We start from the raw sequence: 26,059 nt of genomic DNA on the forward strand, positions 1-26,059 counted from the left end.
GCCCATGAAAAAAGAATTTCCAGGCTTCTGCAAAAGTGATTGTTAAATAGATCTCTGTCTTGGGTGCCTGCCATACTTCATGTCTCCAGGTACTCATTTCTTTTTCTTATGTTCTGAAACATAATAATTATATGGAGAATTTCAATGGTTTATGTACCACTTGCTGTCTGGAAGTCATTGTTTAAATAGATTATAACTTTGTTTGAAATTGTAACATTCTGGTATAATATGCAGAATATTTGTTGATCTTTTTTATGTGACAGCACAGGGATATGAATGTTTTATGTCACCTTTTCTCTTCAAAGGCTCTGGTTGCAAAATGCCAGCAGATAAAGTTTATTGTCTTCCTTGACTCTCTGAAACTTTGTGAGCTTTTAAAGCCTTTGCTGAATATGAACTTGTCAAGGTCAGCCCTGATGGTTAGTGTATTAATTCAAAAAAACATTAGGATGACGTATTTTTTAAATTCATTCAGATAATTTAGAATAAATCTTTCAGCTCCTTTCAGTGGGTATTTGGCTCAGGCTCTTAATGTATGTCAGATGTGTAACTTACATCTTTAATATTTCAGTTTCAAGTTGACGAGCAGACGCCGCCCCGTCCTCAGGCACATTCAAGTGTCTGTGTGACTGCCAGAAGGTTACAGATGCTGGTCTGGGGATGATTTCACCACTGAAGCACATTCTTGTACTGAATGTGAGACTGCATAAGGTACCAGATCACATGGGATTTCTGTAGCCATTGCAAAGGGATTGTAATAGCTCATTATGCTCATAATAAATCCTGTTAACCCATCTTTCAGCTTTAAAAATAAATTCTTAGAATGTTAATATATGAATCTGAATATTTAAAAAAGTATTTTATGCAAGTACTTTTTCATTTCTATGTCATGTCTCCAAAAATCCATTCATTATTACTCCAGTTCAAGCAAAAAACCTACTGTAGATGTACTATCCCTTCATAGCCATGGCACATTCAGTGCTGGAATGTGGCTACAAAAAAGATGAATGTGATAACCAAAGAAAATTCCAGTGTCACAATTCTATTGAAACTTGGATATTATTTACTTTTGTGAGTATTGAAATAATACTTTATAGCTGTCCAGTACTAAGATGTAAACTAAGATATAACTGCCAGGGTTTTTTACAATTACCAAGAAAAGATTGTAATTTGTTGCGCAGAGGAAGGATATATTTTATACAAAGGCTTGTTTTCTGCTTCAGGTGTGTCAGGTGTCAGTAGAAACAAAGACAAATGAAAGATGTTCCAAAGCTGCTCACTTTTTCCCTGTTTTATGGCACAATGATGGATTCAAGGGAGAGAGACAACAGGAAAGGCAAAGCCCACAGATGTTTCAAAATCAACAGACGTTTAAACAAAGAGATTAGAATTACTGTTTATCTTAAAGTTTCTGACCATGAGAAGTTTTAGGGATTCTGCTTTAATGTGTAACTAAAGCACTTTATGGCTTGTTGATGCTGTATAAAAATCTGATAATATTGCCTGTAGAAGTGCTGGAGTAACACCATGGTATCGTGTTAGTAGTTCAGCTGGGCAGTGGGACAGCTGCCTGCACATTCTGGTTTAACATTTAGAAGGCTGGGTTTCCAGTCTGTCAGCCAAACCATGGGCTCTGAGTGTGTTTGCACGTGTCTGCTGCCTCTAGTGTCAAAGAATTGCTGAATTATCCTAACAACACTTTTTAAGCAGTTGTAAAGCTATTGTAGAACTCTGTGCTTATAGTATTGCTTTTGCAGACACTTTTAAAGGTTCCAGCATTAACAAAGTTATGGATTTTAACACATCTAAACTTGTGTGGTGGGTTGACCCTGGGGGCCAGGTACCCACCAAAGCTGCTCTGTCACTCCCCCCCTCAGCTGGGCAGGGGAGAGAAAATATAACAAAATGTTTGTGGGTCAAGATAAGGACAGGGAGAGATCAGTCACCAACCAGTTACCACCACGGGCAAAACAGACTCAACTTGGGGAAAAAATCAATTTAATTTATTACCAATCAAATTGGAGTCAGGTAATGAGAAATAAACCCAATCTTAAAAACACATCCCCAGCACTCCCTTCTTCCCAGGCACAACTTCATTCCTGAGTTCTTCACCTCCTCCCCACCAGCAGCACAAAGACAAGGAACGAGGGTTGTGGTAGTTCATCCCACATTATCTCTGCCAGTCCTTCCTCTGCAGAGGGAGGACTCCTCACACTCTTCCTCTGCTCCAGTGCAGGGTCCCTCCAATGGGAAACAGTTCTCCATGAACTTCTCCACGTGGGTTGTTCCCACAGGCTCCTGTTCATAATGAACTGCTCCACTGTGGGCTTCTCTCTCCAAGGGGATACAGGTCCTGCCAGGAGCTGCTGAAGCACAGGGTCACAGCACCCTTTGAGCGTCCTCCTGCTCCAGCATGGGGCTCTCCATGGGCTGCCAGGGCATGGCTGCCTTGCCATGGGCTGCACCACGGGCTGCAGGGGAACCTCAGCTCCAGCACCTGGAACATCCCTCCCCCTCCTTCTGCACCGATCTGGGTGTCTGCAGGGCTGTTTCTCTAACATATTCTTACTCCTCTGTATGGCTGCAATCGTTGTGGTTTGGGTTTTTTTAATTTCTTCCCCTTAAATCTCTTCTCCCAGAGGTGCTGCCTCTGTCACTGATGGGCTTGGCTGTTTTGGACACTCTGGCATTGGCTCTGTTGGACATAGGGGAAGCTTCTAGCAGGTTCTCACAGAAACGACCCCACTACCAGTGTCTTGCCACACAAACTCATTACAACTTGGCAAAGAGTTCCTCTCAAGAGATAGGAAGCTACGTAAAGGGAATTGATAGTTGGACACTATTGTTATAACCGTTCACATTGTGAGTTGGAAGCCTTCAGACATTTCTTATAGAATCAAAGGAGGTGCCATAGTGGTTGTAGACTCTTAATAACAGATTTTGAAATGCTTAGTTGTCTTAGGTGCTCTTAATCAGTTTCCTTTTATCATCAACCTTTTTTCTTAGTCTAGGAGTCTGAATTTCTCTTGCTTAGTCATATTGATTTCTTTTTAATAAATGAAAGATAGAAAAGCCAAATCTAACATTTCAGAATTCTTAAGTTACAGAAATTCAGAATTCTAAAGTTATGGCAAAAGAAGAAAGAAATTTATTAAGTCATAATTATTGGAATTACGAGGTGTGAGCAAAAAGGTGTCTAAAAATGGGCATGGGCAGTGTGGTGGTTCATACCCTTGGCACATTTTTCCAGTTTAAGTATGATATCCTTATGTATGATAAACCAGCATGTGGCCTGTCTTCTCATGCTGTTGATCAGCTGTCTATTCATGGATTAATTATTTCAGAAGTTATAATGTTGCCATCTCAACCCTCAAACCCAGTGTGGTTACAGAACAGATATTTTTTAATTTAGGTATTGCCAGGATCTGCTGTCCTTACAGACTTTATGCAAATTAGTTATTCTGAAGTTGCATTTCTTAAAGTTGTCTGTCATTTTGAATGAAAAACAACTGCACTGTGGAACAGCACCAAAACTAGCCCAGTGGCTGAACTGTTGCAGAGTGACTACCACTTCATGAATTGTAGCTCTGTAGCTGGTGGTCACACAATGCGGTTCTGTTCAGGTTATTGGTTTGTTAGTGGTGCTGGGACTTGGGGATTTGGGACTTTGTGCTGCAACAAACTGTACAAGCCAAAATGTGATTCTGACCTGCAGAATTCTGAGATAAACTTTTTATTCATCAGGGAACACAAAAGAAATACTGGAATGCATTGGAAAGTTAAGTGTACAGTAATGTTAAACATACCAGAGATATGAACTGTATTGAAACACCCAAGCTGAAGTCAGCTCTCCAACCCACTCGGCTTGACTGGAAGATTTTTTTATCTACTTAATTTTTATAATCTTTGTTAGCTGTGTGCAAGACATGCCATTGATTAGGTGAAGCACTCCTAGGAAGAGCCCAGGTTAGCTCTCCATGCAGTGTACAGAACAGCCACTACATACATGTGCTTCTGATGACTTGCTTCTGTGCTACAGTATAATTTTCCCTTAAAATTATTTACATTCTTTAAATTAAAAAAAAAAATTAGTGCAAATATTATTCTGAAATATTTAAACAGGTTTTGATGCTTTCTAGATTTGTTTTTCAAGCTCTGTCTTTCAGACTGGCTCTCATAGCTGAGTGCTGGAACTGACAGAAATTCTTGTAATCTCCAACAGATTTTTTTCCAGAAAGTTCAGTTTTTCAGCCATTCCAAAGAGCAGCACCATTCAGACTCTTTTTGGTTATTTTAAAAATTCCATTATTAATTTTTGTTTATCTGCAGTGTTGACTGCTGAATGCAAACTGTGTGTTGACTTCCATGGGGTAGGACAGGTACTGATTATAAGTATTTGCCACATTTCTCCCTTAGGGCAGTGCTGGATGTGTGAGGCCACTGGTAAAGGCTCTTCAGGAGCTAAGCTAAGCTGAGCTCCAGCAGAGGCACTGCTCTCCTCTGTGGGCTAGAAAACAATTGCTAGTGAGAGAATTGCTAATAAGGTATCTTCAGTGTGTCAGGTTGCTAAACCCGGAAAGCAAAAAAACCAACTCATGGGGAGCCAGGTTAAACATTGCAGGACTCCACATTAGAAGTACTTGGCAGGTCCTGCCTTGTGCACAGCGTTCACAGCCAGTTACTGTTTCTCGTGCTTTTGGGACAAACTCTCTGCACTGAACACAGAAATCTAAGAGAATCCTTGTGCAGAAAACTTGCCCAAGAGACTATTCACTCACTCACTGTCCAAACAGAATTCTGACCAAGAACCTCATTATTTGGCTCTAACAGAGTTTGTGCAAAAGTAATTAAAATGTGGAAAAAAATAAATTTAAATGCTTGCATCTTTTATGGAGGTCTGAAATTAGCAAAGAATATTAAGCTAAATAAAGAAGGCTGGGAAATCCAAGAAGACTTCACTTGATATGTTCCTTTAAAATATCATAAAATTATATCTGAATGAAATGTATGCTGCCTTGAACTATAGTCCCACAATGTTTCAATACAAATGTTTTCTTTCTCCTTGCCTGACACAGTAAGTCTTTTAAAGTGCTGCGTTGCTTCTTACTCTGGTTTTCACATAGTGCAACCCATGACCTCGGCAGCAAGCCAAGCTCTTTTGCTTACACTGCATTGCTAAGGCTTTCTGTTTTTTGTGTCCTACAAGGCAGATAAATTAACCCAAAACCTGACCATTTTTAATTTTGTAATTTCTGACTGCCAATGCTAGCAAAAAAACCTGATACAGTTTTAGTTGTTTGCTGTGTTTAAGTGTGTAACATTCAGCCACTGATATTAAATACATTTTCTAGTCTTAAAACGTTAATTGAAAAACATCTCGCAGTCTGCTCTGTAACAAGCTACTGTTTGTATGCTTTGACTTTATATTATGCATTTTATTAGCATATAGAGGAAGGCACACCAAGATCTCTCTCAATTTAGACTTGGTAAGTATTGCTTTAAAAAGGCAACTGAGAGCACAGTGTTTTATGTGCAGTAATCAACACCCGTAGGCTGTGCTGGTAGAGAAGACTTGTAAGGCTTGTATGATTTCCTGTGGTCTGTGCAGCACATCTCTCTTGCTTTTGCTGTCTTGCTGTTCAATGTGTAAAGTTTAGAATGTGCAACTTAGATGTCTACTACACAAGAGAATTTTCCTTTTTGGTTTTTCAAATGACAGCAGAATCATTCTGCTCATCAAAGTAGAGTAGAATTTATTTCCATAAGGATAACATATAACTCAGAGAAGGGTAGGGGAGAAAAGATACAGTAGAGCCATAATTTTTTACAGATTTGTGTCTCAGGTTTGACTGATTTAACCAGAATGGAAGATTTTCCCCCCACTGCTGGTGCCCTCCTCTTCTGTAGTTCCTCTGAAGCCCAGTAAGTGAATGTTCCCTCTGCCATCTGTCTTACATTGGGGAACTTGTTGTATTTGGATGAAATGTATTGATTCTTGGATTTGCCCCTGAAAAGAGGTGGTTTATTAGAAAAAACCCAAAAAGCAAAAAACCCAAACCAGTACCTTACATGCTCATAGTAATCAAAAGATAAAATGATAAGAAAAAATATCTTAAAAGTTTCTTTCATGTTTGGAGAAATTTATTATCCTTATCCTGACTACTCAACTGAAAATTGGAAATTGAATAAAAGTAATCATTGCATTTGTTCAGATTTTGATATTGCACAGGAAGTTGTGCATTTTACATAGAGAAAACTTGCCTAGGGAAACCTGTGCACACAGGCCAGAATAAGGGAAGTGATTCATCTCATGTGTAAGTCACGTGTGTGCTTAAGCATCTTGCTAAATAAGACCATTCATTAACAAGGCTAAATACCATCCAAGGAAAAGGATGTGAACTTTTTGCATATGAGAAACTGGCAACATAATGAAGAAGTTTCTGTGCTTTTCATGCTATGGCTTTTGACTATATTGCTCATACTCTCAAAAATATGTAGCATTAAATTAAAACCCCCAAACAACTACATTTTAAATATTAATTTGGTTTTGCTGCTGCACATGGCCTGGACCACCCATATTCTTGGGACATTAAAAAAGTAATTGAGTATAAAAGTGTCAGGATGCTTGAAGAAAATGTCTTCAGTCAAGCAGGACTTAGATAGAAAAGCATAGCAAAGTATAAAAGATCTGGAGTTACAGAGAGCATCCAGCAGCAGTGGATGCCCTGACACAGACTCAGGGAAGCTCAACATCAGTGGTGAATTATATGAATTATATGCAGTGTAATAATGACAGAGAAAAAAATGATCTGAAACATAAAAAAATAGGTAAAGCATTTTAAAAATGGGAAGAACCCTGATACACTTCTGAAATCAAGGATAAAAAGGACATACAAAGCATACAGAGAATTATTCTTTGCTTCTCTGCTCTCTTCTGCAATGACTCTCACACATGAAATTTTCTCTCCTTACAATCTAAAATCTCACTCTCTGCTCTGGCTGAATTGTCTGCTGTGTGTAGTCACTATTTAAAGCTGAGGATACTTTGTAATCCCTGGGCCCTGTGGAGTGGAGGTTACATGGATGTAGAAACACTTGGCTCAATTGTCTTTTCTTAAGTATTTGCACTTAATGATCCCCAGGTCCTGACTGGTCCTGAAGGCCAGGCTGAAACATAAATATTTACTAATATTTTAATAGTAAGTTTCTAAGTAGGGTGAAAAAAACCCACCCAACCAAAAGTGGCATTTTGGCTTTCCACAATTATCTATTTCTTGTCACTCTTAGTAGGACTGTGAATCTACTGTGACTTGAATTGCTAGCTTGGCTCCACTTTCGGTGTGTTAGAAAATTAGGCCAGTAGGAGAGCCTCGTGAAGGTCAATAAAATATTGTTATCAGGTCTAATAGATGCAATCAGCTACAGACTGGAAATGAATTAGTTGTGTTTGATTTCTGAAGGAAAGGATGTGAAAAATCGCATACATTCCCAAGGGAGGGAAAAGGAAGTGTTAAAATATATTAAAGTGGGCTCCAAATTACATTGTTATCCCTCCAGATCACTTGGGAGAAGAGAGAGAGAATTTTATCTGGAGAATTAGAAACTTAATTCTGCATAAAAATAGGAAATACAAATGCAGAGGGTCATTGCAGTCGATGCCAGATGTGGTAACACCTTGAGCCCCAGTGCAAATGAGATGGAATTAAAAGTACTGAGCAGTATGGGAAATCAGGCTCAATATTTTTACAGGATGTTTTGTTACAGTGGAAGCCCTGTCATCTGGACTTAGCCTGAAGAAAGACTGGCAATCATGGTTTGTAAGTTGTGATGTGATGGCTGGGCTTCACGAACACAGATTTGGGCAGGGCTCTCCTCATGTGGGTGTGCCCTTCCAGCCTGCACAGTGGATTTTTTAGGTGAGACACAGTGTGTGCAGAACTGACCCCACCGTTTAACTCCTCAGGTTCATCTGCCACATCCGAGCGAGCTTGGACAGTGACAATGAAGTCCTCAGGACTAGAACCTACACCCCCCGGTGTTGCCAGATCTCCCATCCAAGCACTGACTGGGGCTGAGCATGCTGAGCTTCTGGGATCTGACAGAATTGGGTGTCAGGGTGGCATTTATCTGCCTTGGTTTGTAGTTTATGACCTGGTCTAACAGCAAATGGTGCTTGGTACAGAAATTAAATTTTATGGCATGTGTTGTACTCAAAGTCATGCGGGAAAATTTCTGAACTGTGATAGAGAAATGTCTCTACAGTTGCTGCAAACAGATCAGACCCAGCTTTATATTAGCTCAGGTGCTGGAATCAGTATAGTTAGAGTACACATTTGTGTAGGAACTGCCCCATTTTCCGTTTTGCTGTGTGAAACTGGACTTTGTTGCGCCACATACATATTGTTAATGGCAAAAGGAATCTACATGGCAGGAATTACATTCTTCTAGTATTCAATCCATGAAACTGGTGCCTCTCTGTGGCTAATCTGTGCAGAAATCTGGGCATTTTAGAGGATAAACTGAGTCATTCAGTACCAAATAGCTCAGAAGCAGAAGGTGGGAGATACCTCCTAAGAGCTGCCTTGCGAGATCAGAGTCACTGTGGGGTCAATCTGCTCGGTTTGGAGCATGAACAGGAAGTAACATCTGTATATCTCTGGAACACAGAGATACATTACAGATGCTGACCTTGAAGTTTGCAAAGAGATATGTGAACAGAAGTCTCAGAAGAAGTTGAAAGCAGTAGCACATGGTTATTGTTAGTGGGACAGGACGTTCATTGCAGTCTGCAGCAGAAAGGCAGAGACTCGCAGCTTGTGGATATAAACAATGAAGAGCTGTTCCTTGGTATGTTGTAGCCTCAGGTGGTTTTGTCTGCAGCAAGTGAAGACCCTCACCAATGGTGCAGTCCACACTCATTTTCTCATCTACAGAAACCATGGTGAAATAATAATAATAAATGATGTTCTGATAATGTTTGTAGGCCTCATGTAATAAAGTAAACAAAGTGGAACAAAACCATAGGAAATTGCTTGAAGCCCCCCAGCTGTTACAGAGGAATGGGAAGTTTCTTTTAAAATTGTTTTCTAAATGGAAATGGTAATACACATGCTAAAGAAGAGATGCTGGACAAAGTCTTCCTTTTCTCCATGGCAACAAAAGATTTATCCAAGATACAAGGAGTGATTTTTTTTATATTGGAGAGGAAATATGTTTTTGGAGAGTCAGTGATCCTGGAGTGGGTGATCCTGATCTCTGTGTTGCACAGTATTGGTTTTGCCAGCATCTGTTTCCAGGAATTCCAATGCCAATATAACCATACCTTCAGTATAGAAGATGAAAGTTTCTAGAAACAGGTCAGTATTCTGGATGGACATCACTGATGTTAGTTATCAGAGAATACTAATGAATAAGTCAGGAAGTCTAATAAAACTAGTGATAATTGGGTCCTTTGTATGTATGTTAGATACAAAAATAATAGTTAAAAATGTCATATAGATTAAACTTCCTACATAGAGCTTGTTTGAAGAGGTTTGTTTTTGTAAACATAGAAATTTCATAGTTTTTCTGTATAATGACAGTTAGTTCCTGATGATATTTCTTGTCTTCCAAATCTTCACTCTTTCTGCTCTTAAATCTAAAATGGTTATTCTATGATTCAATGTCAATTTAACCATATAAACCTATTATAAATTAACTTTGAATCACAACATTAGTTCTCATGTAGCAAAAGTATCTTTGTAATATTCTTTGGTATTTCATTAGCAAGTATATTCAAGTGGTGACACTTTTAAGTAAAATGCAAGAAGAAATTATGTTCCTAAATGTCACACCTATCAGTGTCTGCTGTAAGGAATTCAAGTTCTGGCATAAACTTGATTTGGGTTTAAGCCCATAAACGCTTTGTTGTCTTGAGTAGGAGTGCTCTGGTCAACAAAAATTTGAGATCTGCAGATTTTCGTGGAGCTGTTGAAAGTAACGCTCACCACATAACTGTGTCTGCTGAGGAAAATGCAAATTTCTGTGTTTTCATAAGTAGGATTTTCCAGGATTGGAAATCTCTTTCATTGTTCCATGTTTTGGTTTTATTCAGCCTGTGAGATTTCAGGAATTTGCAAAATCTGAACTCCAGCCACGCTCTTCCAGCATTATCACTGCAGTGTCCACATCTGGATTCCAGACACTATTTACATGTGCTTATTTTTTCAGGCTGATACTTCCCCTCTGCCTGCAATTAGGCACTGATGTTCACTGCCTAATTGTTGGTAATTTATCTACCATATGGAATAAAGTGATAACTTTGCTTTTCAGTAAAGTTTACTTTGTTGGTGTGAAGGACAGAAATATTCTGCTGTGACTATCAAAGTACATTTTAGAAAATCAACATTTAATCTTCCTTCAGTTTGGAGTATTTAGGATCAGAAAATTGTCCTATTTCCTTGTGGACAAGCAGTAAAAATCACAAAGCATCTTTGGATCCTTTTGCATTCCTGAAACAGGAATTTAACAAAGTTTTCACCTCCCTATTGTCTTAAATGCAGAGGTTGTTCATACACTGTTTCAAATGTTGTCTTGTGCCAGAGCTATAAAGCTCTTAATGGCAAGGCAGCAATTTTAAGATAGTATTTTGTCCTAGAAAATAGTATCTTGTTCTTCCAAAACAAAAAACAAACACCAAAAAAATCCCCAACCCAACCCAACCCAACCCAACCAACCAACCAACCAACCAACCAACCAACCAACCAACCAACCAACAAAAACCCCCCCAAAACCAACCCAAACCAACCAAACCAAACCAACCCAAACCAAAAAACACACAAAAAAAAAAAAAAAAGAGAGAGAGAAAATTATGAGAAGTTCTTTCAACCTCAGATTTTGGAGGAATACATCTGTAAATGTATCTTTATTAGAGCCCTAATGGAACCTTGTCACACCACACTACTCTTCTTTAATTTCTTTCTCAACAGGTGGGTAAAAAAAGATTTTTCCCTTTCTCAATTCAATTATTTCTGCTTAGAATTCTGAACCTTTGTACATGCTTCAAAAATCTGAGGATAAACTATATGCATTTTGCTGAAGAGAATCTCTTAAAATGTACTGTAGTTCTTAGACAGAAGCTTTGCAGCTGTTGGATACTATTGACCATCACAAGTAAAATTACATGCAATTACATGTATTGATCTTTATGATTTATTTTTCTGGAATTTTTTTAGGGTTTGAGAGCTCTTGGCTGCCCTGGAAAATATATCAGAACTTCCTATATCATCATGCAAAACCACCACAGATACTGGGATTCAGGTAAAACTTCACCAATTTTCTTGGTGTTCCTTGGAAGCCTCTCTGTTTTTTCAAATTAACTGTGTCCAGAACTGATCTTACTTTGCTCCGCGTATCATCACTCAATCTTCATTTCACCTTTCTACAGTCTCAAAAATCATTCCCCCCTTCATTCCATACAGTGGAGATCTGTTCAACTGTGGCATGAAAAGGGTGCAGAGGGGTCAGGCTTTGCTGTTTATTTCCATACAGAATCCAGTGGGCATGAAATGAACTCAGTCTGAAAATGAAGAATGAAGAGAAGGAGATGGCAGTTTCCAAAATGTAGTTAAACTGTGAAATTCCTTGTCCTTATCACAGGTTGGTTAACTTTACCAAAATCCTTGTGGAGATTTGACAAATTCAGTATGATTGCAATACTGCTTTGTATTTCAGAAAAATAGAAGAAATAAACACTGGCTGGTAACTTTACAGTAGTAAAAAGAATCACCCATCTTGTTAGGAAGGAGAGAGGATTTACATCCAAATAAGACAATTTTCTTTCTGTAACTGAGAATCATTATTTGTAACAGAAATGCTTAAATCATGTTTTTTAATTATATCAATTCCACATCCATAAAAGTTGCAGATCATAAGGTTGCAGGTACAGGCAATGCCATCACATAATCCCAGTCTTCAGCTTCTACATTTTTTCCATTATAAGTCTTCAATACCCATCATTTTATAGCCATATATTGTAAAATGAGTTAGTTGCTGTTGTACCACAAGGGCTGCATCTGGATTGAATCTTGTTACCCAACAGACACGTCAGGCCATTAGGATTTGCTTCTTTAGGAATAATTGACTCACCTTTCATGAATATTCTGTGTAAAGTTCCATGTTTTTAACAGTGACCAAGTATGTACATCTGGGGTACCTCACAGAGAGTTCTGCAGTGCCAGTGCTGCTGCTTTCAGAGGGGACTATTCACTGCTGTGTTGTGCCATGCTTATGGCTAAGAAGCTGTTTCAGTTTCCTCATTGCACAAAGTTCAAAAAATGGCTATGAAAAAGAAGTGCTTACACTTTCCTCATCTGCCACATGAATCTGAACTTTGTGAGCAGCAGCAGGGAGCACATGTGGAGTAGCAGAAGCCACGTTGTCCTTGACGCAGGGAGGGCAGGGGAACGAACAAGAGATATGAAGTAACTTGAAACAAAATGGCAAATCCTTTTTTGTGAGTTGAATGTCAGGTTATGAGTTTATGGAACATCTGTAGAGAGTAATCCAATTGTAATCCCAATGCTTGTTCCCAGGCATTGTAACAGTGTGTCAATTCTTATGCGATCCCATATTTTGTAAACAGGATCCTTGCTCGTTCATAACAGGTGATGCTCACGTAATGAGCAGCAATTTAGTATCTGATAATTTCATAGATGTTTGTGTGTGTCCTCAGGCCTTGTTTACACAAAATTAAAATTGTGCAAGTAACTTAGAAAATTATATTTGCTTCACATGGCATTGGCATTTTTGTAGTGTCTGAACACTTTGCAAACATCATTTACCTTCAAAACCTCTTCTGTTATTTTCTTTATAGACACAGAACCAGGGACACAGAGATGAAGAGAGCAAACAATGCTCCATTCCCTTTGATTGCAAATATAATGTCAATGCTATTTGGAAAATAATGCAAGGGTAGACTTAAAGTTAAGAGCAAATTCAGAACCTCACTTGGAAGGATATTTGAAATATGTATGCAGACAAGCTATGCTAGTAAAAGTAAGATAAACATATCTCATAGGCATTGAAAGCTTGGCCTCAACTTGTGTTACATACCCTAGTGGAGAATGTAGTGATTAAATCATCACATCTGAAGCCTAATTCTGAAGGGAGAGCAGTTTCTCTGGCACTTGGATAGTGAACATTCAGTTGCTGCATTTAGAATGTTTCTGTATTACAGGTGACAGACAGAGCTGTATCTCTGCAGAGCTAGGATTGAAATAGGAAGCCAATTAATATAAATTCTGAACTGTCCACTCTAACCAGGGCGAAGTTAAAACATTGACATTCTAATATTTTATAAAATGAAACAAGAATCCAAAGCCCAAGCAACAGCTGTACTGATAGACAGAAATAAGAAATTGGAGTGAAGATACAGACTGGAAACTCCTGTCTATGATACAAATTTCAGATTTGATAAGGTTTTTTTGCATCTGTTTATGTGAGAGTTATGAAAATCACAAATAATCACATAATTTTTGTCATAACAAAGATAAGATTCTCCAGTGATCAACCCAGTTAGCGTGAGTTCCTGTTTCATGGAAGGAAAAAACAGCTCTGTGTTAGCCACAACAGCCTGATTATTGCAGTTTTTTTCTGAATGATAAATATGTGATACTTGTGCATGATAAATAGGTGCATTTTTGTGTTTTTGTGTGTGCACATGTGTTATTTATCCATGTGATCCTTAGTCTGTTTACCTCAGGACTAGTTCTTGAAAGCTTTGAAAAGCTTCTTGCAACCAGTGATTTTTATTCAGTTTGCTCTGTATTTCCTGCTCTTCCCTATAGAGGTAGATTTGCATTCCAGTAAGTGACAAATTGCACTGGCCTTAGGCCAAGATTAGCAGGCCTGGAAGATAACTCAGTGACAAATATCTCACCAAGTTCACGCTGGACATCCCAGCAGAGGAGAGTCTCACTGAAGCCAATGCTTTGGTAAAGCTGCAGAATGTTCTGCAATGCTCAGATCATGGGGGTGTTGGATGAAGAAACAGGAGTTTAGGTATCTCTTCAAGAAAAGATTTCCAGAGAAGATTCTAAGAGAAAGTCTACCTTCTCCTTCTCTTTGTAGCCTCAGAAATGATTATTTTCAGGCTGCATAGATTCAGGCTGAAAGGTAAAAAACGTTTCAGGGTGCAAAGGAGAAAAGTGTATTTTAAGAATCTATGTGACCTTTCATGAGAGTTTCATTATTATTTTCCAAAACTATCTGTTTTACAGAGCGTAAGAAAAATCTATCTGAGTTATAAAGGTGCAGAAATTTAACTCAGTAGGATCTGCAGATGTTTATTCACTCTAAGGACAGAAATTGTAGTCAACCAGTGTCACAGCTAACTGGCCTGAACTCCACAGGGCAAATCAGAACCCAGAACTCCCTGAGTGACAGTCTGGAAGCTCTTTCCCATTTCTGTCCAAGAAAATAATGTCATTTATACAGATTTTTGTTCAATAAAAGAAAAAAGAGAGAGAACCCACATTATAATATATAAGCAATGAAAAATAGCCTCAGTAGCCCCTTAATGCACCTCTTGTTTTACTAGTGCCATTCAGAGCCAACAGCTGAATGATTTCACTGCTAATAAAGGGCACCCAGAGAACTGAAGGGCTTGAAGGGGATCCAAGGGCTGCTGTCCACGAACTGTGATGGAGTTCTGCAAGGTCACAAAATACCTGTAACACTGCCATGTCTCTTGCTGCCCTCAGCTGACAGATGAAGCTGGGAAAGCAAAGGCATTCACTGCCACAGACATCTGACAACATAGTGGGTTGCCCAAAGGTATGGATAAGAAATAGGGAGATAGTTCTGGGATTGCAATTGCAAAGAATTACTTACTGTTTTGTTCAGAAATTCGACCTATTGGCACCGTTCAGCTGCTTTGCCATGAATTTTAAGTTTTGAGACTTGGCTTGTGAGAGGGTTTGGCATTCCTGTCATGGTTGCAGTTCAAATAGAAGGGTGTCCACATTGCAGCAGACAAACGTTTGTCTCTCCAGGGGTTGATGTCTAGGGCAGGGTGAAGAAGGAAGGGCTTTTAGTGGTACTCTGCCAATATTCTCTCAGGTCCTGGTGTTTTAGCTGCTTCCAAAGGGTGGTGTTTTTCTTTAGTTACTCTTGATATGTTCATGCTTTATTTTTTCCAGTGCTTTTGCTGAGCCCAAGTAAAGCATAAACTGGGGCATTAGAACTTAAAATCTGTGGCTTTACATGGCAGGGCAAGTGGTTACTTTGAAATAGCAGAGGTACCTAAAAGGCGATGAACTCAGAGATGTAACTTTATGCTTAATGATTTTAAAGATTCTAAACATAAGAAACTGGGTCTTTTGGAAAACAAAATTTATGAGGTATTTGGATAACTTCTAGCTGGAAGGGATTCTGTTTTTTATAGTCAGTGGAGAGTAGTACTTCTACAAAGCAGAGAACCTTTCCTCAATTCTTTGAAAAAGCCCATCTCTCTGCTGAGCACTATGAGGAGGCTAAGGGTGATAGTTATGCCAGGCCTATATGAATATTCCCTTAATATCCCAGTTAACCTGACAGTTTTTCTAGTGGTTCCCACTGTCACAAGTGTGCTGGTCAGTCTGATGAAATGCATTGTGTTTAGTAGGTAGTTATTGCCAGTAAAATCATGTGCAGTTGCAGCCATATTCATTTAACCAGCATCTCTTCAGGAAAGCTACTCAACTAATTTTCATTCAGGATTTCTACATATCTGAAGAAATGCTGAAATATTTAAAGCTATTAATTTATTTAGATTAAGATTCACCTATACTGAAACTTAGTTCCTCTTTACCATGAGCTTATAACTTCAGCATTTTTGCTTCCTGTATTTTCTGCATAATTTCTTTTTGATTTAAGTCTTGCATCTCATTTATCTTTTTCCTTTATAAAAATGTGTGTTGCCTTTTGAAATTACTGCTATTATGAAGGTCTAGATGTCTTCCCTGTACTTTGACTGAATAGCTCTGGCTTTTGTGCATCTAGTTATTTCAGTGGTTTTAATTATTTTCTTTAACAGCAAAACAAAATACTTGCTGCATTTTGACAATGAGCAAATGCAGTTTTTAAAATGCTGATTGCATTCTTTCTTCATTTCATACAAGTTATTATAATGTTGTTTCCATCACCATCAAGTGGGAATAGACAAGTTTATTACTACTTTTGGCAATGTTCAGGTTGAACTAGCCTTTAAAATCTCACCACTCATTGGACCAGTTTCCCCCTTTTTTCCCACTGAAGTGCCCATGTCCTGTTTCCTTCCACAGTCTGCAGCCATCACTTGTCTCTGCCTTCCTCCTCTCCAACACCCACATCCACAAGCCTTGGCCATCCTGTCAGTCCTCCGCACAGCCCTCACATCCTCTCCTTCCTTGCAGTGGTTGAACACATCCTCCTGGACAGCTAGTTGCAGATTACTTGGCCAACTAATTAGCCAGTCCTAAATTAAAGACAGTCTTTGATCAAGCTGTGTGCCTCCCAAATGTATATAAGTTTCTCAGCCTACAGGCCAAACCCACTGGCTGTCTCAGACCTGGCAGGCCACTCTGTATCCCTCAGGGTATTCTTTGAGATACTTTTTGTGCACCATTATTCACTAAATACCTGGATCTCAATCTCCTCTATCCTTTGCTTTTAGACAGATATTCAGCTATTTTTCCACAATGACAGTGGCAGGAGAAGTTGTGTATTGTGTGAGATCTTCCCACAGTAGTTGAGGTTGGGTAATGTTGCAAACAGTCTTCTCTGCTGTGCTTCCCACTACATTTTATACACCAACACAGGAAAACAAAACAAACCAATCCCATAAAATGTCAGTAAATACATTTAGGCTGGCAACTGGAAGATTTTCTGTTTAACACAGAAGGGAATTGTGAAGCAGCATCCTAAGAAGGGACAGGGCAAACTCCTAGTGTTAGTGTGGCTCTTGGGAAGGGAGTGAACTGGGTCATATTTTGTAGTTCCTGCAAATGGGAAAAATGAGTTGACTCAGTGACCTCATAATCCCCTTCCAACACTTTGTTCCTAGATGGTATCTTTTCTTTAAACAGTTATAAAGCCAATCTGTTAAATGCTAATACCCTGCTATTTTCAGGAAAGAACATCAAGACTCTTCCAAATAAACCATGGGTTTACAAGTCTTTTCTTGACTTGAATCCAGCTTGCAGCTCCATAAAATGAGTTGGGTACACCTGTGGATGTTAAAGCTAATGGGGCTTACAAATCCTTTGGCAATCTGAAGTGTAAATTGAGGGTATCCAGCTGCTAAGGAAGGAAATACTTTCCAGAGATTGTTTAAAAATGGTCAGGAGATTACAGTTGGAATGAACCTGTTCCAAAGGATATGTGTTAATGTGTTCTGCAACATCAGAATATATTATATTCAAGAAAAATTAATTAAAAAATCATAGGAAGAGAACATGGGAAAAATCAATATAGAAATACTTGGATGTGCTATGCAGGTTACTCTAAAATTATCACTTTAATTGTATCTTTTGGGGCAAATTAATTGTCTTTCAATAAACTCCAGTGACTTCAGTGAAAGCACAGTGAGCCTCCCTGTCACATGTCTGTACACCTAGGGCAGGTACAAGTCATTTTGCAAATGCTGATCCTATACAATGTTCAGCAGTGTTGTTCTGAGTCTTATTCAGGGAATGAGCCTGATTCAAGGTTAGTTCTTATTTCACAGGAAAAAAAAAGTTGCTGTGGGAAACATATCCTACATATGAAAAAATACAGCAAGAAATGAAAATAAATTTCTGGTTAAATGAATTGGCTATTAAAATAGCAAAGTTCTGAAGGCACTGTTCAATGAACAATGAATTCTGTAATTCAGTCCTCTAAAGGGAATTGGATCGAGTGCATGACTAATGTAGATTTCTCTAAATGCATCTGATACCAATTACTGACTTTAGAGCCAGCAAATTCTTATTTCAATAGGAATATTAATCTACTTAATGATATTTTAATCTATTTATTAATCCATTGCAGGTATTAAGAATATAAATAAATCTGGAATTAGCAAAGCACAGGAGGATGTCATGAGGTAGCATGCTAACTGTTGGTTCCACAACCCAAGGTCCCAGCCTCATCTTGCCTCCTTGTCCCTTTTGGGTTCTTGTGAGACTGCTGGCTCTTTAATACAAGTGAAACCTCATGTCTTTCCACCATCCCACTCCAGTGACTTTGATCAAATATCTTTCAAAGTTTTTTACTTGGTTCCCTCTTGATTTTTGGTCCTGAATGAACAAGGTAATTAAGTATGTGCATAATGTATTCTTGACTGTTCCTGCTGAGGTCAGTGGAGCAATTACTGGCTTGCACAGCTGCTTATGTACCTTGAAGACTCCATGTGTCATGTTTTCTCAAATGCAACTTCCAGCATGAATGGCAATGAATATCAGTGCCTGAAAAATGAAGCTGAGAGGTGAAACTAAGCAGCTGTGCTTCAGAGTTAAAAAATCCAACTACACATTCAAAAGGTCTCAGTGTGAGACACTCATTTGTAACAGAGACTTGAGATAAAAACCTCATGCAAATGCAGCCTAATAGTTCAGTGAGAGCAATACAACAGCAGATAAGGGCTTATATGTGCTACATGGACATATATGGTTGGGAAAGTTAGACATTCTCAGTAAGTGAAAAAATCCCACAATAGTGGGGACTTATAGATTCCAGACTATACTGGAATCACAGTTAACGAATATATAATATTAGAAAGCGACAGTTTCTGTGGAGCCTCTTGCAGACACTCAGAATTCTGCTGTGCCAGAAACTTTACTTCCATTTTAAAACAGTTTTCTCACAAATCAGATACTAATGTTGTGCTCTGTGTCTTTTCTTTCAGCTATTCAATAACCTAACGTGCAGTGTCTTGTTGCTTTGGTTACAGATGACTGATACATGTAACCAGTACTTGGCTGCAGCCTGCCATTGTCTCCACTTCTTGGATGTCTCTGGTTGCATTCATCTTACTGACAAGGAATGACATATCTTTGGAAAGGATGTGAGCAACACCAGATTCTTATGACACTTTTCTGTAGAAATATTGCCAAGAGGATTAGGATTTTCCTAGTCTTAATACAGAGATGGTTGTAAACCCCAAAACATGAGGTTTTTCTCTTCATTGACATCATGGTGCCATGTTAGGTATCTGTCTTGAGCCATCTTGCTTCTTTGTGTAGGGAGTGTCCACCTTGGTGCCTCAGGATTCCTGTGGCCTGGTGGGGTTATCTGCATGGTCTGGTGTCAGCCAGAAGTGAAGAGAGATATGGACCCCATCCATCTTAATGGCAGGCAATGTCCACTCAGGGAAGTTTCTACAGACACAGGATACCACCTCAAGGGCACATGGGAATACGAAGGAGAAAACGTGACTGGGCCTCTCAGCCATCACTCTGTGTACCTGACTGAATGTCAGTGTATGGCAGAAGCAGATGTGGGCCTGTGCTCAAAACACAGGATGGTTACAGAGAATGAGCCAAGGTATGATGACCACCTTCCCAGGGAGCCTGCTGCAGTGACTGACCACACTCTTGGTGAAAAACCTTTTCCTGCAGTCAGCTCTGAACCTCCTCTGACACAGCTTGTGCCTCATCACTGGTCAGCAGAGGAAGAGATCAGCACCTCCTGCTCCACTATCCCCCTTGAGGCAGTGGTGGATGAGTTGCCACGAGGTCACCCCTCAGCCTTGCCTTCTCCAAGCTGAACAAGCCAAGTGACCTCAACCATTCCTTGTAAGTCTTGTCCTCAAGATATTTCACCATCTTGGTCACCTTCCTCTGGACACTCTCTAACAGCTTAATATCTTTCTCATATCACAGTGCCTCAAACTGCCCCAATATTGCAGGTGATGCCACCCCAGTGCAGAGCAGAGCAGGACAATCCCCTCCCTCGCCCGGCTGGTGATGCTGTGCCTGATGCTCCTAGGACAGGGTTGGCCCTCCTGGCTGCCAGGGCACTGCTGACTCATACTCAACTTGCCACCAACTCAAATTCCCAACCCATTTCTGAAGGGCTGTTCTCCTGCCTTTCATCCCACAGTGTGTCTGTACAACTGGGATTACCCCATGCCCAGTAGAGAGCCCAGCACCTGCCCTTGCTCAGTTCCATACAGATGGCCATTGCCCAGCTCTCCAGTCTATCAAGATCTCTCCATGCAAGGCCTCTCTGCTCTCCAAGGACTGTCATTTAGTATAATTGGCAAACTTTACATTTGATTCTTGCACCCAGATAATTTACAAAAACACTAAAAATACTGACCCTGAAACTGAGTACTGGGGAACCCCACTGGTGACTGGTTGCCAAACCCAAACCCATCACATCTACTGGCTTCCCTTGGTCAACTAGGTGGATGACCTTGTCATAGAAGGAAATAAAGTTGGTTAAGCAGGACCTTCCCCTCATGAACCTGTGCTGGCTGTGCCCAATGACCGTGTTGTCTCAAATGTTCTTCAGTAACTCCCAGAATAACCTTCTTGATAATGATACCGAAGGGCTGGACCGAGAGATGTGTAAAGTAATGACTGGGTGAACTATATTATAAAAACCATAGAAACCAGTGTTTGGAGGGTGTACAAAGATGTCATCATGTATTCCTGTGGGCCTTCAGCCTGATATTAAAGAATCTACCTTTTTATCTTATCCCACACTAAATTTGCTCTGAGTCCTGTTTTATGGGGTCACTCAACGGCACCAAAAATTTTACTAGGTACTGAAGTGAGACTGGAGGGCCTGTAACTGCTGGGATCTTCCTTCTTACCCTCCTTGAAAATTGGGACAGTGGAGTTTAGAGCTGATTTTTGACCTGTGAGTCTCAAAAGCTGTGGCTCCAATGAACACCAACCTTCCATGGGGGCTAAGAGCATCACAGACCAGGCACAGTGCACACCACAGGGTCCAAAACTGGGCAGGAACTAAAGTTTAGGCATGGTTGATGTATCTGAGAATGTAACTTAATCAAACTTTATGAGAGTAAGAAATACGTCGCACCATCTTATATAGAGTCCATACTAGGGGAACTCTAACCCCACTCTAACTGTAGGTAGTACTCTCCCTGCTAAACCATTCCAGGGTGTAATAGTCACTTTAGAGACCACAAGACCAATGCAGTTGCTTAATAACTTAGAAGATATTTCCAGTGTGCTTCATGCTTTCCAAACCCTCGTCTGTTATTTCCATGTCTTACCACAAACAATTTTGCTGTCATTGCTCTTATTTTCTTTACTTCTCTCGGACTTATTTTTTCTCAATGTCACCTCAGAACTTCCTTTTTAAAACCTCTACTCAAATTAAATGCTTGTTAGATACAGAAAGTGCTTTGAAGAATTGGAATGCAAGAGTAATAATTGAAAAAACCAACCTAAATTAATCCAGATCCATTTAATCTCTTCATAGCTTTCTGATTTACAGTTTTTCTCATATTAAGCCTAAAGGGATTTATTTTATCCTCAGATTATTGTTGTTGACTTGTTTATTCTGTGACTGCAGCAGCCCTGCACTGTTTCAGTCCTCTCAGGCTCTGGTTGCTCATCCATCTTCCCACAGAGGTGAGATGTAATAGGAACAGAAATCTGTGTGAGTTCCAGTGTTGGGTGAGCCATGATCAAAGAGCTGACATGACTTCTCAGAAAACCGTTTGCATTATTGCAGCCTGGATGACCCAGGATTATGCCTCTGCCTCAGAGTCCCATATGCCATGGGTTCTCCAAATGTCTTGATTAAACTTCTGACTCAGCCAAGGAGTTTCCCAACCAGTCATATTTACTGTAAAGAAAGCCCTGGAGAGTTATAGATCTTTGCAAAACAAAAAAGCAACCATGAGACACAGATCTCCGCCCAGTGTTATCATCTTTGCCTTTTTAGTGATTTTTACAACTAGGCAACTTTGACAACTTTACTTTTTTGAGCCCAATTTTCTGGACAGTGGATGGTTCTTCTCCTTGCCAGACTCAGTCTCTAACCCTTTGCACCACATGTTCTGTGATAGGAAACTCCTGAGTCTGGGACAAAAACTGTCAGACGGATTGATCATGCAGAATAATTCAGCTGAGTATTTTTTGCTTGTTCTTTCCAATAGGTCCAAAGACCCTCCCTACACCTTGCCAGGCTACAGAATAGACTTAGACTGATCACATCCACACAAAATGACATTCAGAAGATAAAAGTGAGCTTGTTCACAGCTAGATTCAGATATATTCAACATCCTGCATGTTTCCCACTTTAGGGAAATCTCATTGCAGTTCAAGGCCAATGTGGCCAAGATGATAAAAATTTAATCTGCCAACAGCTACATCAAAAGCACAGTAAAATATGGCATGATGAGTTAGTTATCTTGCAGTAGCTTTTCAGTGTTGTCAAAAGCAATGACAGTATTGTCCCTGTCACAACGTATTTCTATAAAACTACGTGTTTCAGTCACAACCTGTATATTTTTAGTAATAAATAACAAGCAACAGACTGTCAGGAAAATGAACAGGGCCTCATTCTCTGTTTTCAAACTACCTTTTAAAACCCCAGTCAGGCTCTTAGATTTTGACAGGATGTAAAGGTTGGTTTCAGCTGTAATTTACATTCTGCAGGTGTGAAACATCCATTGCAGAGACATTTCATTCCCTGTTTAAGGAGATGGAAGAGTTCATCTCTGTAAGAATCAGGTTCATCTGGAGAACTAAGTGTGCTAGCTGCTTAGATTCCAAATAAGCAATAGAAAAAAATATATTTTTAGTTTAAAGTTGCCCTAAAATGTCTATAGATCATGTTTACTTCATTGTGCCAAAAGAATTCCCCATTATTTACTGTTAAACACTAACCAGTCCTAGCAGACATCTCCTAATAGACTAAACCTTGCAAATAACAAGTCATACCTCTTGTATCATGTCATGTTGTTTTTTAAATTTTTATTAGTTTGATAGATTAAAATAGAAAACATATGGAGCCACAAGATTCTTCAAGTTTCAGTCCAATGTAGCTCCATAGGAACCAGTTACAAGCACATAAACTGTCCATTCTTTCCAGTATCAGGCACCATTCGAGATTGTATTTGCTGACATACTGCCCTGGTTCCAGGTTTAATAAATGTTGGAAGGAAAAAAAGGGCTGTGGCCTGGTATCCTGCTGCATCCAGAGGCTAATGACCTGCCAATTAATCCTAATTCTAAATGCCAGAAGGAATCATGGATAAGCTGTCTGTGGGAGTACATAGCACTGGTACAGTTTATTTCTTCTACTAGAGAACAGAAAGCTAACTATGTGCTTTTAAAGTGTAGCTCCATAGGAAAAAGTTGTGTCAGTTGTGATTTGCTTAGGACTAATCCTACAGGAAGTAACACAGCAGCATCTTTAGAGAAACACCCTTTTCCCTGTAAAACATTGTGTTAACTTTTCTAGATGCAAAATGAGAAAGGAAACGTGTCACTGACCAGAGAAGCCAACCAGTTCTGTTCTTTCCCCAGACTGCCTCTCATCTGTAACTGTTTTGTTCCACCAAAACATCTTCTTTGAGAGCAAAATTAAATGTTTCCTTCTGTCTTGTATGCACTAATATAAAACTGGTTACATTTCTCCTAAACTTATGAATACACTGTTAACAAGTGACTCACCAACAAATACTATTACAATTTTTGCCTTTTAAACAAAAATTACATGGGGTCGTAATAGGTACATTTGACATTTGAAGAACATTTTGATTTTGGGGGGGGTTTTCTTGTTGTTTTATGATGGTTGCTGTTGGTTAGAAAGGACATTACAAGAACTTTTTTCCTGTAAAAGCAGAATTTCATAGGTATTATCCAAATATGCAGGTCTTGGGGCAGGGATCTGGGAGTCCAACACACATGTAACTGGAAATTAACATACACATGATTTGGTAAAGGATTAACAAAAATTACTCCTAAGTTTTCTCTTTGAGAAGCAACAAAAGTATAGTATTGTCTTCTCAGTGACTGCAAATTGCTCCTTGGAAGTGACATGGAGGCTCCTGGAGTGCCATGTTTCACCATTGTGTGCACATGAACTGGATGCCATAAAATGATAAAACTACTGCAGCTGACATAGCCCTCAGGATACTTTGGATTCAGTGTACAGTCCTGTCACCTTTGGTAGCCTGGAGCATGCCTGCAGGATGCTTCCTGCTTTTCACATTAGCTGCCTGACTCCACTTGCTGCTTCGGCTTAATTTCTCCTGCCCTTGCTCTATAAACAGTTCTCCCATTATTAAGTTTTTATTTTCCATTACTTTTTACTCTTGATTGGTTTCTGTAACCTCATCTGAGAAAGTCTGTTTCAAACACTCTGCTTTTTACTATGACAGACCCAGTCAAGCACTGCTGAATTTTGGAATGGCTCAGGATTCAGACTGTGATGCAGGACTGTATTTCTTCCCTACCCCCTCTCAGTAAAAACAATTGAGACTTTGGGTAAGGATTTAGTTACCTGTTCCAGTCCTGCTCAAGCTGTGTGCTTGGGCCAGTATTTTTTCTCACACCAAAGGATACTTGTTTTGCCAAAGAGAATGGTAATTATTTGCTGAAATGCTTTTCCTCATCAATATGTTAAGACACTAAATAAATAAGCAGGCTCTATCATAGTACAGTGTATCTTAAATAAACAATCCTTTTTGCCATGTGTTGAGGATTAATGAATGGCTGTTTCTGGCAAACCACTCAACTGTAGCTCCAGGCATGGGACATCATAAATTTCAAAAAAAATAGTAACAGCTCCCCTTATACATGCTTCAGACAGCCACCATACATTGCAGTTTCCATGAAAAACAGAAATTTGGACTCGGATGAGTTGATTTTTGTTTTATAGCTCAGAGCTTATAGCTCATATAAATTGTGCACACATTCCTCAATGGCACAGGCCTCCCTAATATAAAAACAGATGCAGCCTTGTGTCCATATGGTGCATACAGTGTGTCAGTGTTGGACTTTTAAAAAAAGTATCCTGCCCTGGCTGAAAAGCAGCCCTGCTTGTTGCACCAATTTTGTTCCTTTTCCACCCTGCCCACTTCCCTTTCTGGCTGTGGTGGTGCAGCATTCCAGCTGGGCACGTCTGCTCCTGTAACCACCTTCAGCATTTCCACTTGGGGAAAAACAGCAAAAACACTGTAGTAGCAGCACTACTGGCACACAACAGAGCACTTTAATTTGGATGTTTTTTCTAGTACTGTCTAGATGCTGTATACTATGTTGTTACAGAACTTGGGGATTGGCCTGCAGAGAGGGAGACTGCCCTGCTGTGGCTGTGATACACCAGGTGGGGGTGAATCTCCTGAAGAAGACGGGAGATGTGGAGAGCTGGCTCTTCCCCAGGGAGCACAGGAGCAGCTGAGCCCTGTGGAGGTTTCTGGAGTGCAGGAGCAGCAGTGGGGGAGGCTGGGGAGGTGGGTGTGGAGCTGGGATGGGCCCAGAAGGGATGGGAGCAGGGACACGTTCAAAGGACTGAAAGCGGAGTGTCGAGTTCCTTCAGCTTGGAAAGGCAATCAAAGTTGCTGGGCTGATACCGCCAGGAAAGGAGGGAGAGGAGGGAGTTTCCCTTCAACTTCTTTTTAAGTTGTCTCACTCAGGAGGTCTGTTTTTCTCTTGTTTTGATGTTACTGTTTTTGTGTTCTAATGTTGCAAAAGGACAATGGCCACAAAACACTGAGGAAGATCTGAGGGGTCATGAGTGATTTTGGACTTCACAGACATCACTTTTCTGGTTCAGCTGCCACAGAAGCTGCAAAACTCAGCCTTGAGGCAGCTCCAGGGCCAGTGCAGGTAACTGGTTACAGAGCTCTGTAACCCTCCCCCTGTGTACTCAATTCCATTTCTGAAACAATACACTTCAAAAGAGGTGGGAGACAGTAGATAACTACAATGGAGAATGTGGCCAAAAACCAAGCAGAGAGTGAAGGAGGAAAGGGTAGAAATACTTGGAGGTGCCAAAGACGTTGTTCAAACAGAAAAACAGAGAAGAGGGACCTGCACACTTCAGCCTTCCAAAAGAACTACAAAAAACCACTCTGGAGATGCTGTGATAC

At 39.8% G+C, this 26,059-nt stretch overlaps 1 protein-coding gene across 1 annotated transcript in view; it reads left to right on the top strand.

The window, feature by feature from the left end:
- Positions 1 to 738, top strand: part of FBXL13 (F-box and leucine rich repeat protein 13) — a 40,705-nt gene extending 39,967 nt beyond the window's left edge. The window contains 4 exon segments of the mRNA XM_071550091.1: positions 306 to 369; positions 372 to 419; positions 547 to 623; positions 625 to 738. Of these exon segments, the coding sequence (XP_071406192.1) occupies positions 306 to 369; positions 372 to 419; positions 547 to 623; positions 625 to 738 (303 nt within the window).
- The last annotated feature ends 25,321 nt before the right edge of the window (positions 739 to 26,059 follow it).

This window comes from Pithys albifrons, chromosome 3, assembly GCF_047495875.1.
Source record: "Pithys albifrons albifrons isolate INPA30051 chromosome 3, PitAlb_v1, whole genome shotgun sequence".
Taxonomy (NCBI): domain Eukaryota; kingdom Metazoa; phylum Chordata; class Aves; order Passeriformes; family Thamnophilidae; genus Pithys; species Pithys albifrons.